The sequence below is a fragment of the Limulus polyphemus genome, unplaced genomic scaffold (genome assembly GCF_000517525.1).
Source record: "Limulus polyphemus unplaced genomic scaffold, Limulus_polyphemus-2.1.2 Scaffold0, whole genome shotgun sequence".
Lineage (NCBI taxonomy): Eukaryota > Metazoa > Arthropoda > Merostomata > Xiphosura > Limulidae > Limulus > Limulus polyphemus.
The window spans coordinates 4,481,396-4,494,126 of record NW_013665610.1 but is presented as its reverse complement, the minus strand read 5'-3'; the positions used below and the strand labels follow the sequence as shown (position 1 = coordinate 4,494,126).

The 12,731-nt window shown below is 29.8% G+C and overlaps 1 protein-coding gene across 1 annotated transcript in view; it reads left to right on the top strand.

The window, feature by feature from the left end:
• Positions 1–12,731, top strand: part of LOC106458879 — a 67,960-nt gene that overhangs the window by 22,124 nt on the left and 33,105 nt on the right. Inside the window, exons 7-10 of the mRNA XM_013918475.2 lie at positions 34–1,071; positions 4,060–4,173; positions 10,718–10,835; positions 11,613–11,676. Of these exons, the coding sequence (XP_013773929.2) occupies positions 34–1,071; positions 4,060–4,173; positions 10,718–10,835; positions 11,613–11,676 (1,334 nt within the window). The remainder of the gene's footprint in view (positions 1–33; positions 1,072–4,059; positions 4,174–10,717; positions 10,836–11,612; positions 11,677–12,731) is intronic.

The following is a 12,731-nucleotide window of genomic DNA, read 5'->3' as shown; positions in this document are numbered from 1 at the left end:
AAAAATGTGAAAAAGATGACTTTTCTCCAAAAGAGTCAATAGAGAAAGTTGAAAATACTGGAAAGTTTCAGCATCAAGATTCTGCAGCTAAATTATCTAGTGTTGATAGTCAGAATATATCTCATATAATTAGGGACACTGGTAAAGAACATGATTATAGTCACCTCAGGGTAAGAGAAACAACCCCCTCATCAGCTGTAAATATTTCACCTATACCAAGTGAAGTTTTAAAAGACCCTGTGAATCTCGTTGATATAGAGGGTCATGTGAATGGTTCTCTTGTTCATTCCCATCAGCAAGGGCCTCCTCATTTTGTTTTCAAAAAAAAGAGAGAACTTCCAGCTAGAGTCACAAGCAATAAATCTGATAGAACTGCTTACAACTGTACAGATAGTCAAAGTCTGCAGCTTACTGATCCTGTTTTTGAACAGTCTTTCATATCCCAGACAGAGAATAGAAACAGAGAAGGCAAAAGCACAATGAATTCATTACATGGAAAAGCAGTAGACAGGCGTATGTCTGAAGGTGTTGAAAGTCATAGTCTCTTAGCCATGGGAGGAGAAAGAACAGGTAGACCAGTTCTCAGCTCTGTACATTATCCCATGTCAATGCAGGGTCCCCGTGGAAGTCAAGGTTCAGAAGGGATATTGGATACGCTGAGTGAGCCCTCCAGTCCTCGTTCAACTCCTGATGGGGAAGCCCAACATGTTTCCTCACTACATCTGGTTGCTCAAAGACGTCATCAGTTTGAGCCAAGTTACTTACTAGCCAGACAGTTAGAGCGTATCAATCTCCACAAGAGTGAGTTAGCTAGAATGTCTCCTCATCATCCTATTGTGGCTGTGAGAACTGCCAAATTTCAGCAAAGAGAAGTGATGAGTGACAGTGAAACTTCTACTCCATCAAGTCATTACCATCGAGCATTACCAAAACCTCATCGAATGGAATCACTAAAATCTCATCCTGCAGCATGGAAGGGATTTAAAGAATTTTCCCAGAAAAACTTGTCTTCTAGTCTAGGTACTCCATTATCCAGCAATAAAGAAAAAGAACAGCGATTAACCTTGTCTGGTAAGCCATTTTAAAGTGTTTGTCCTAAGGTCATTTATGTAATTTATAATTTAGTACTTAGGAACTTGAACAAGAGACTTTTAAAAATACTTTAAGTATTAAACCAAATTTTTATATTTTTGGAGCGGTTAACAACTTTAATTTTGACATCTGAAAGAAACACACTAAGTAACATATTTTAAAATTATCAAGTAATTTTCCAATCTTTTTTGTAACTTGGATATATATTGCAAATTTTGCTTAATTTTATATACAGCTACTATATACATCAAGCTTAATTTAAACATTAATGAGGATGAAAATTTTCCATTGATTTATGGATTTTTGTTGTTATTTTTAGAATCATTTTGAGATGTAACCAAGGAAAACAGTTTAGAGGATGGAGTCTGTAGTATTTTATGAAAATCAATTATAATATCTCGCTAAAGACAGGAAATATTTAAAAACATCAGAAAATTTTACCTTTCCCACATAAGAAAAAAATTAACCGAGTAGTTGACACAGTCAAAATTGTTTATATCTCATCAAGAATGACAACATATTTTGTAAAATTTTGTAATTGTTTGTTATTACTGTCTCAAACCTGTCTGCTCATTGTCAATTCTGGTTTTTAATATGCTGTCATTGTTGAAATTTTACAATTAACTGTGATGAAACTGACAAATATGTTAAAAGATAAGCTCACCTGTAACTTGATAGAAAGAACAATTAATGTATCTTAAAATAAAACAAATATAAATAGAATAAACTTGAATTTGTTATCTGCTGATTTATTATGTACAGTTTTTGTGACTTATATTTTGGAACAAGTTTTATACAGTGATGGAAGCTTAAAATATTTTAACTTGTGAAGAGAAGATGCTGCTGTGAATTCTTTAATGCAAATACTATGCTGAGCATTCTTTGAAACTGGCATGTGACCTCAAAGATTTTGCGATGAATGTAATGATCTCAAATGGCCCACACATTTTTATATTTATTAAAAGCCTGATGCTTTAGTATGCAGTAAATTTAGGATGTTTATAATTTGCTTCATATTAAGGCAATAAAAACAATAATGAGATGGTTTAATCAGTCAAAAAAAAGTAAACATCACAAGACTTTCCATTACTTCTCATGCAAAACCATTAAAGCTTTAGTATTTGTACTTAGTACACGTGTGTCAGTTATGATACAGTTTTAAAGTGCATGTTTATAAAGCTCTAAGTAGGTATAATAGAGTGGTAGCAGTCTAAAACTTAATATTTCTCTGCAACAAGGATAGCCAAAGCATATATGTACAGTACAGTGCTTTCAGTTTTGCTCAGAAACAGCCTCTTCTCTAGGTTTTGTATGTATGAGCTAATGCAGGCACCTGTGAGGATTTGATCCTTAAACATAAATGTCCTTTTGATTGCTATTGGTCTTGACAACCTTTTGAATCCTAATAAAGAATTTTTCCGGTTATTTCATTAATTAGTCATGTAGTTTACTGTATTACAGTAATATCATCTTACAAAAACTGTGAAACTTTATAATGTAGGTTATGAGAATAAATGATGAAATATTTAAAACATTGTGATTTTTTTTTGGTTTTCAACACACTTCACACATAAAAGTCTTATTCATTTAAAGAAAAAATATTCCTAATTGGGTTGAAATAATGAAGAATTTTTTAATACACATGAATTTACTGTAACAGTGGCTATAAGTATGTATTGCATGCATTGATAACTAACTTTCCAAGAACTGCATGGATAGTTATCAGTTACTTTTTGATTGCTGAGGTTATAGTTAGAGTGGAAGTAGGGCAAGGCTGCAGTAATAACTTTATGTAATATTACCTACCAAAACAGTGCATGTGTTGTCACTTATGGCTTTTATCAAAATAGAATTTTCGGTTAATGAATACCACAAATGTTTTATAATTTGTTGCTCAGCCAAAACCCAAAGGTTATTGATAAGATCAAAGATCACTGCGATGATCAATACTAATAATGTAATTGGTCAAGTTATATGGTTGACTGTAATATCTAAAATACAGCTTAAATTCTATATTTATATGGACACATAAAAAATTTTAAATCATAAATTTCTAGATTCAACTTTTATGGTTCATTAAGTGTAACTTAATGCCTATCAGCATAACTCTGATAATGCATTGCTTGTACCATAAAGCACAATTTGCAATTTTAATAAAAAAACAAACAAACTTGTATCATGTCCAGCTGGTTAAAATGATCATTTCTTAAAAGAATTCCTAGAAACTAAGTTAATTTTAATACTCATCCTGTTGTTGTCATTACTATTCTTGTACTGCTGTATGACATTTGTGCTTGTAACTTTTTGTTTTATGACAATATGTTTCAAAATTAGAAACATTATGACTATACATGCATATATATATTCAATGTAAAACACTGAGAGAATTAAAAAAAAACGAATTTTTAGAAAGTTCTCACCAATAGGTATAAGCATCTCTTATACTCTGGTTCAGCAAGTGTTGTATTCACTTTAAGAATTACATGTAACTACATACCAATTTATTGTTGGAAGTATTTGTTACTTGTTAAAATATTTCAAGTAAAATGTTTTAATAAAGATTGTTTGAAGACCTGAGGGAAAACTCATAAATTTTGATATCTAAGTAAGAAATTATCATAAGAAATATATGTGAAATATAAACTTTTAATTAATCTTTCAAAATCCAAGTAATCTGTTTGTGTTTTCAGATATATTTCAGTATCATTAAAAGACCTATTTTTAGAAAATTGTTTTCAGAGAAATTTTGTGTAGCTTGGTATTTAATTTAATTACTAGCAGATCTAGCATTATAATTGAAAGCTATACTATTTTTTAGTCATTTATGTTGACAAAATTATTTTATAAAGTTTTATCATGATTTTTGTTATGTAATAAAAACCATTACAAGGTAAAATGTGACTTTAGAAAACATTGAGTTATAATCATACCTTCTGAGTAAATTTTGTTTATCACTTCTTTAAATAGATACAAATGATGTAGTAAAAAAAGATGTAGTAGATGATGATAAAGCTGCACTCCCTCAGCTTCCAACAACTACAAGTCCACCAGAAGTTGTCCTTAGGAAGAAACCTCCTATTGGTCAGTGAAGCTAGATTCATTTTACTTGTCATACAGGCTTCAAAAAACGTTTTTGTTTTGAAAACATATTGATAGTCAGAACATTCTAAAGTGAAAACAGTGTAATCAGTTCATACTTTCATATATATGTATTAAATTAGGCAGCATTGTTATATAGAATTTTAGTATTAAAGATCTGACTAGAATGCCAGAAATCTGTTTCAATGTACTTTACTATAACACAGAAATTTTTCGCCTTTGCATCATGTTTTGTGAGATTCCTTTTTCATGTACTTTTAATAATTTAAAGAAAAGTTTAAAGTTGTATTGTTGTTTTCAACAGTGTTTCCTAGGTCATACTGACAGACCTTTGACTAGACATTTCATCTTACAGTATACATCGATGTCATCCATATAAAATAATCTTGGATAGCAATCGCTCATATTTCTTCAGTTTTCTTTACTGCTGTGTATATGGTATATTAACTAAAAATGAAATGTATTGCTAATTAAGGTCTTAATAGGCATCATAATGATAATTTTGGAGTAAATTATATGTTTTGTAATTAACATGAAACAAATAGAAATCTAAAGTATCACTAAAAAGACAATTGTTTGACACTTAAAAAATTCTTTGACTTAGAATATTCATTAAACAGTCTTGTGGAAGAAAACTTTGGTATAAAGTTTGAGTCTATGGTATATACATTGATGTTTTCATGAATGTTACAAAAATAATTTTTTGCTTTTTAATGTTATTTTTAGACTGAGTTTTACAGTATCAGATGTAGAAAATAGAATAAGCAGTATTTGTAAAGTGGTTCCATAAGCTTTTCCTAAGTTGTTATAACTTAGAGGTGACTTCATAAAAGATAACATTCAAGCAGTGATGTATAATTAGATTCTAGCAACAACAACAACATGAGAATTCTACAAGATCACACTATACAATGTGTTAGTAATGTGAAAAAACCTCCTGCTACCGCTTCCATTAATGGGATTCAACGATTGCAGTTATAACTGAGAGATGTTTTTTTTGCTCAGATGGCATTTCTGACTAGATAATTAGCTCTTGACACAAGAAGAATAAAGATTACTTTTTACAAAACATTATTAGAACTTTGCTAATTTTTCCTTCTTTTGCTTTTGTGTGTGTAATCAGTGAGACTATGTGAGAAAGGGTTTTAACTTAGTTATCTGATTGGTCAGCAGTAAGTTTACAAATAAAATGGTAAAATCTAGAGTTCATGTCCATGCAGTGGACTGAATGCAGGTGGTCTGTATGGTTGCACTAAAACAAAGTTTTAATTCAGTTGCAGGTACAGCATGATATAATTGTAGATCATCTGTATCTTAAAGCTTTACTAGTATGGTTTATCAGATTTACTATTTTATTTAGTAAATAATACATTAACTCCAAAACAACAAGAACTACGGCAAAATAATAATAAATAATTACATTTTTTTTAACTGATATAATAACTACATGAACAAGATTATGCATTTATAAATTTCAATGAATTTGTAACAAACGTTTGTAAGAAAATCAAAACCAAAAGTACATCCAGACTTATTTAATTCTAAAGGTTATTTTTTGTGTTTTATGAGTGGTCTATTCTCTTTAGTAGCTCAGCTTTTCACTTTAGGACACTTTGTTTGAAAATCTAATGTGTTTGTTAACTATTTATCCAATTGTATATGAAATTTCAACACAGAATGTTAGTATACATGAGTAAATAATAGGGTGTGAATATGGCAGTGTCCCCATAATCAGTGGCTTCCATATTTGCTTAATGGACACTAAATTTCAAAAAACAGAAACTTGTAAAAAATTTATGTGGTAAAGAAGCTTCTGAATCAGAATAATATAGTAAAAATATATGAAAAATATAGAAACAAAGAGATTTAAAACAGCAGATGAAGTCATACATTTATTATTTTGTTTAGTATAATGTACTGTGATCAAGTTACATTTCACTTCTGTATTACTACACTTTTGTAGGTTTGATACAGCTTATAACAAATTTTACAGTATTTGTTTTGACCTGACCCTCCTTTTTTAATCACTTTTTATTGTTTTAGAATGGTGAAAAGTACAATCTCAACTTGACATTTATATAGAGGAAAAGTATAGTGAAGAAGAACGTTCAACATAGAATCAGTTTATATAGTAAATATAGGCTGTAAGTTATATAAGATAAAAGATGTTTGAGATATGTAGATATTAAATATCAACAATTGGATGTGAGTGAAAGTCATAGAATGTTTGTTAATTTAGAGCACTGATGGAGTTGGCAAACTAACTATTGGCATTAAGTTTACAATGCAAACTTTACATGAATGTTGTAGAATACCTTTGCGAAACATAAGGTCCCATCTTCTGGCAAAACTTCTTAGGAGTGTGTGTGTGTGTGTGTGTGTGAGTGAGTGAGAGAAGTGGGGAAGACACTGACATTTATCTCTACATGTTTTCTGTAGTTAGTCCTCACAAATTACTGGATGTTTAAATTAAAACCAAACTAAGATTACTAGTAAACTGAATTTAACTAATATTTGTCTTTTGCTGAATATATTAATGTTGTTATTTATAACACACTGTGGAATAAAAATGAATAAAAAATCTATAACATATCAGATAATACATAAACACACTGAAAGATCAAGTGAACAAATAAAATGTGTTGATATTTACAGAATAAACAGATCAAAGTTTTACAGAATATTAATTTATGTGTTAATATGTTTGGATATTTAGATTATATTACATGAATAGTTTATTAATTAAGATCCAGTAAACACAAATCAGCTAACAAACACAATATCGGTTAGAGGATAAAGTTTCTGGTAACTACAGAGAAAGAGGCATATGCAATACATGATGTATTTTTATAAAATATAAAATATACGTCATAGTATGCAAACTCAAAAGGAAGCTTTTGTGATTCTAACAATGAAATTCTGGGTTTAAGACCCTACTGTGAATATGATACAGTTTATTGTGCCATGCTTTGGGCTTAAACTAAAATATTATTAATGGGAAATAAAACAGCTGTACTTTCAGTTGAAAAGCTTCTACTTCAAGACAACTTTAATAAGATATATTGAAATATAGACTATTTGTACTGGTATAGAGAGGTACCAAAGGAATAAAATAAATCACTTAATTCTGATTTTGGAAAAATCCATAGGTTCAAGAAGTCTTATTAGTAAAACAATAAAAACCCTATAACCTGAGTGCTTTCGAAAGGTCCACATGGATACAGTGCAGTTCATTGTTTAACCTTACACTAAAATGAACAAGTCCTTGGGTCCGTGAATAAACGAGTAGAATCAGTAGAGTTAGGAATAGGCAAAATAATATTTGCATCCAACACACAAAATTTCATTAAGTTCCTAACAGTAAGTTTTACTGCTAATTGTAAAGTCAGTAATATAAATAGCCATGCAGACTGTACTGAATGTGTACTTGTCAGGTATGGTCAGTAACCAAAACCTTTAAGTGCTTTCAGTAATAAGGTGGGATTATGCTACTAGAGAAAAATATTGAAAATAAATTTTCAAATTGTGTTCATTAAGTCAAGGTAAAAACACTGTGAAAGATCTGTTTTTAATTATGATCTCTACAATTCTGCATGCTATTACAGCATAGAAAAACTTGTTACATATTTTTGCTTTCACTTATGCTTCCGTTTTTATAAATATGTAATAAAATAGTCCAGTATTGTTTGTGTTTTCTTTGTAAAAAATACTTACTTAGTCAATAATGCTTTGCAGCTACCATAGGGGTGATGGTTAATTGCTGTAATGCTACATATTTGCAATCACACTTATCAATATAAGGTGTGTGTGTGATGTGCATAAACTGTTTGAAACCACTATGCTTGTATAGATGATTAGACTTATTAATGTTCATAATTTAAGTGATCATTTATATGAATAATACAAATCCTAAGAAATACATCTATATAGCTAAGCATTAACCAGTTGACAGTATACAGTTTCTATATTAAGCAAAATCCAATTAGTAATTGTGTATCATAATTTTGTTATTCACTGTTTTATGAAGTAGAATTGACAGATATCGTTGAAACTAATTAATTCTGTATCACAATAATAAAAGTGCAAAATGTGTTTACATGCTACATTTTCTAATCTTTATAATAGCTATCTTTGTATAAAGTTTTATAAAATTGATTTTCCTAAATATACATTTATAATATTACAAAATGAAAGTCATGTGAATCTCATAAAGAGAATGAGCAAGGGTTGGCCCTGTAGTAGAGTTCTGGATTTTGAAGCTAGTGAGCTAGGTTTGATTCTTTGTGATAGCACAGTAAAATTTCTCACACTTTAAGCTTTGGGGGTATTATAAGAGTGACAGTTAATCCTTTACCATGGACCATGTGGTAGGGTGTTGCAGACGGGCTGCCTTATCTCTGGTCTGTAGCTAGAAATTAGGGATGCAGTAATAGCCGTCGTAGCTTTGTCACAAATACAAATACACAAAGAGAAGATATGCACACAGTAGTGACATCTCTTGGCTACAGCTAATATTATATAAAACTCACATTACCACACAAAACATCTTGCTTTACATGCCATGCAAAGAGATTCGTCTCTCTATTTAGGCCTGGCCTGGCATGTTGGTTAGTGCCCTTGACTCACAATCTGAGAGTGTAGGGTTCAAATCACATGTTTCTCCTTTCAGTGTGGGGGCGTTATAATATGATAGTCAGTCCCACTATTCATTGCTAAATAATAGCCCAAGAGTTGATGGTGGGTGATGTTGACTAGCTGCTTTGCCTCTAGTCTATCACTTCAAAATTAGGGATGGCTAACTTGGGCAAACCTTGAATAGCTTTGTTAGAAATACAAAAAACACAAAACTAGACATCTCTATTTGCGTGATAGCTGATGCTCAAGAATTGTGCATCTTGCAGTGTAATGAGCAACATAAAGTTTCAAAAGAAATACATAAATGAATATCAGTCGTGTTGAAACTTGCTGGATATATAAAATGAAACTCTTTGGTCAAGAATAAACGAAATGGAAATTCTAAGATCAAAGAAATTTGTTTTTATTGTTTTCCAAAAATCTGACATCAAAGGTAAACAAGTGATAGAAATACTGAATCAAATTGTATGAATTTTTAAAATCCAAACCTAGATAAAATTTATCATGTTTATGCTAAGTTTCATGAAATAATTATTTTCACTCTGAGAAAGAAACTGGTCCTGAAAAGGTTATTATCAGAATCTGTATCAGTGTATCAGTCTCACTCAATTCTAGTTTCATGGTGTTCAATAATATGCATTTATGTTTTACAGTAAGAGAATAATTGTTATTTTTGTAATTATAAGATAATATACAGGTATAACAAATTGACACACAGCATAAAATACACTATGAATGTTTTATCATGACTGGTTTCTAGTCATTTAGGTCCTTTTAGTGATATTAGCCTATTTTTTCTTATGACTTGTAGCCTATTCTGTTGTAGTTTGCTAAAAAAAAATTAATGAAGCTTACTTTACAAGAGCTTAGAGGAGAATTGATGAATGTCTAAAAAAATAAAAAATAAAAGAGTGGTTTAAAGTTTTACCTTATTTAGGGAGGACATACCAGAACATTCATTAAGAACCAAATGATTCCTTCTCTGTATGTCATTAGTTATGGAAATTAGCCTTATGATCTGTATGTAATAAAGATACAGGTACATGTGGAAGTGAAATGATAGTTTTCCCTCAAATTTGATAAACTCTTTGCTATTCCGTAATGTACTTACAAGTGCTTTATTCCTCATTTTTGTTTTAATTAATAAAAAAATTATTAGCAGAATTATGCATTAAAGTCATAAGTTAAGGATTTTTTTTTAAAATTGTACTCAGTAAGTGTTAAGAAACACGTATGCCAAAATATTTTCACCTAGAATAAGGAATTTTAATTATTTAGAATAGCTTCCCCATCTGAAAATGCTGCAGATAAAAAATAAATATTGTAAACAAAATCCTATTGTTAATTGCAAGAAATGAAATCCTATAGTAGATAAAAAGAAAACAGTGAGAATAAAACTATGAAATGGAATTTAGAAGTTAGCCATCATTGAATATACTAGATAAATGAAAATCTAAATCTTCTTTTTGATGCTTTTTTAATACCTTAATATCTTTCAATTATGGGTTTGGTTAATTTAAATGATTTTAGGAAATAAAAAAATAACTGAATGTCAAAGTTCCAAATCATGATAGTTTTCAGAAATTGAGAATACTACAAAATATAATACTTCAATCATTATCACATAAACTTCTATCGAGATCATTCAGAGTTTTTGAAGTAAGATATGATAAATTGTAAGAGGTATTGGTTTATAAACTTTAATGAAAATATTTAGGTTTTAAAAGCTAGTTACTCAAACAATGTGTTGTTCTGTGATAAAGTAAAATATGTACCACACAGAACTTTTGAAAAGTAAATTAATTATGAGTACACCTGAGTTGTGGAATAATATAAATTCACGAAGAACTCGTATGTTATTACACTAATTATTTAATATTTCTGATGTCAGGTGAGGAAGTGCCAGTGGGTCGCAGAGTTTCCTATTTGAGGGCGACAGCAGGTGAACGCATTCACGTGGACTCTGATTTAGAGTACAGTGATGAAGAAGAAGATCATTCTATCAGCAGGTACAGGAATATTCAAAATTTAAAAAAAACAAACAATAGTACATAATGTTTTCAGGAATTGATTTATATGATGCTTGATTTTGTGAAAACGTTTCATCATAATAGTACTATACTGCAAAATATATCTGTAAATGCTTGAGTATGTATTGTTTTTTGTTGTATTACAAATTACTTTAAAAATATATCCAGACACAAATCGAGGCTATTAAAAGTGTGCACTTTTAAAAAGTTAGCAAAGAATGCAAAATATTTAGGTTTCTGAAAAAAAGAAATAATATTAAATGGATTTACACATTTATTTTTTTGTGGTTGAATGTTTTTAGCAATTAAATTACTAATTACCGAAGTAGTTTGTATAAAGTCATATGATATTTAACCAGTTGCAATCTATCTGTTTTTGTTTCTTTTTTCTTCAAAATTTTATTCAGATACCTAAGTAAAAGTGTCTTTTCCATTTTTCAACCGATAGTTTTGCTCTGTAGAACAGCTGTTAAAATAGTTTAAGATATATGAAAAATACTAGACTACTTTACATAATCCTCTATGTTTAAAAACATTTGCTGCTGTATATTTTACATTGGATTTTAATGGGTTTGTGTGTGTATTTTACAAAATTTGAAATGATGATCAATTAGATTTTCTGCTAGTGTTTTTTTAAGTAATTTTTGTCGACATTGTTCTTAGTGACTCTAATACAGGACTAATCGTGTGCATTTTTTGTTTGATATAATTTGTCAGTATATTTGTAGCTGTTTTGTTTTTGTTTCTAACTTTCAGTGACCAGTCAACTCCTAGTAGCACTCATCGACTTCAGAAACTTAAAGCATTTTTTGGAGAAAAGGTTAGTGATAATGGTTTTCATTAATTTCAAATTCTAAACTGTTAGTGAGATACTTCATACTTATTATAGACATTTTTTTGTAAATAATAATTGTTATTGATTTTTTTAAAGAATATCTTTAGCTTTTGCTACTTTTTATTTTGCTTCCATGGTGCTTCAGAGTCATTTCAAGCTTTTAGGATCATGTTTACCTATGTGATGACTCTACAGAACATTTTACATAGCTCGGTACATTTGGTTAAGAAATAAAATATTGATAATATGACAGCCTCTCAACTGGTATCTTCACTGGCCTTTCAACAGAATTCCATTATTTGCATTATATCTGACATCTTGCTCATTCTTACAAATATTGGGTGAGAGGTATTAGAAGTGGGAAAAATGAAATGAATAGTTATTTTTAGTTTAAGGTGAAAATAAAAATTTGTTCTGTGATTTCTGCTTTATCATTAAGTACAGTAGTACTTAGTAGTAGGGATTGTGATGAAACAAAATGGAGGCCATAAACATTGCTTGTTTAACCTCTAAAATATCTGAATATTAACAATGACTATTTCACAGTATTGGCTGAGGAAAACTAAAGCTTATTGTACTTATAAAGCCACCTAAATCTATATACGTGTTTATGGAATGAATCAAAATTTTACTGTTTCAATGAAGTTTCATCTAAGTAAGTAAGTGACTTTTTTAGACAAGCATACGGAAAAAATGAAGAACCTTATCACTGTTTCTTTCACAGAACTCTTCTGTCTGAGGTTACAGTTTTTCTTTTCCTTTATTGAAAAGGATACTAGTGTATATATCAGTGTGTGTGTATGTGTGTGTATATATATACACATAAAAAAGACAATGCACTACTTTGGACATATAATAAGATTTTATAAAGACAAGCAGGGATTGACATATACGTAACCTAGCTAGCTGTAGTAATATAGAAAGTTTTATCGATACAAAAAGTATTGAAACAAGAACGTCAAAACTACAAAAACTGAGTTACATAAAAATTTAAAAATGTTATCCCAGTTTGGCTCAGACTAACATAGTTACAATGATTT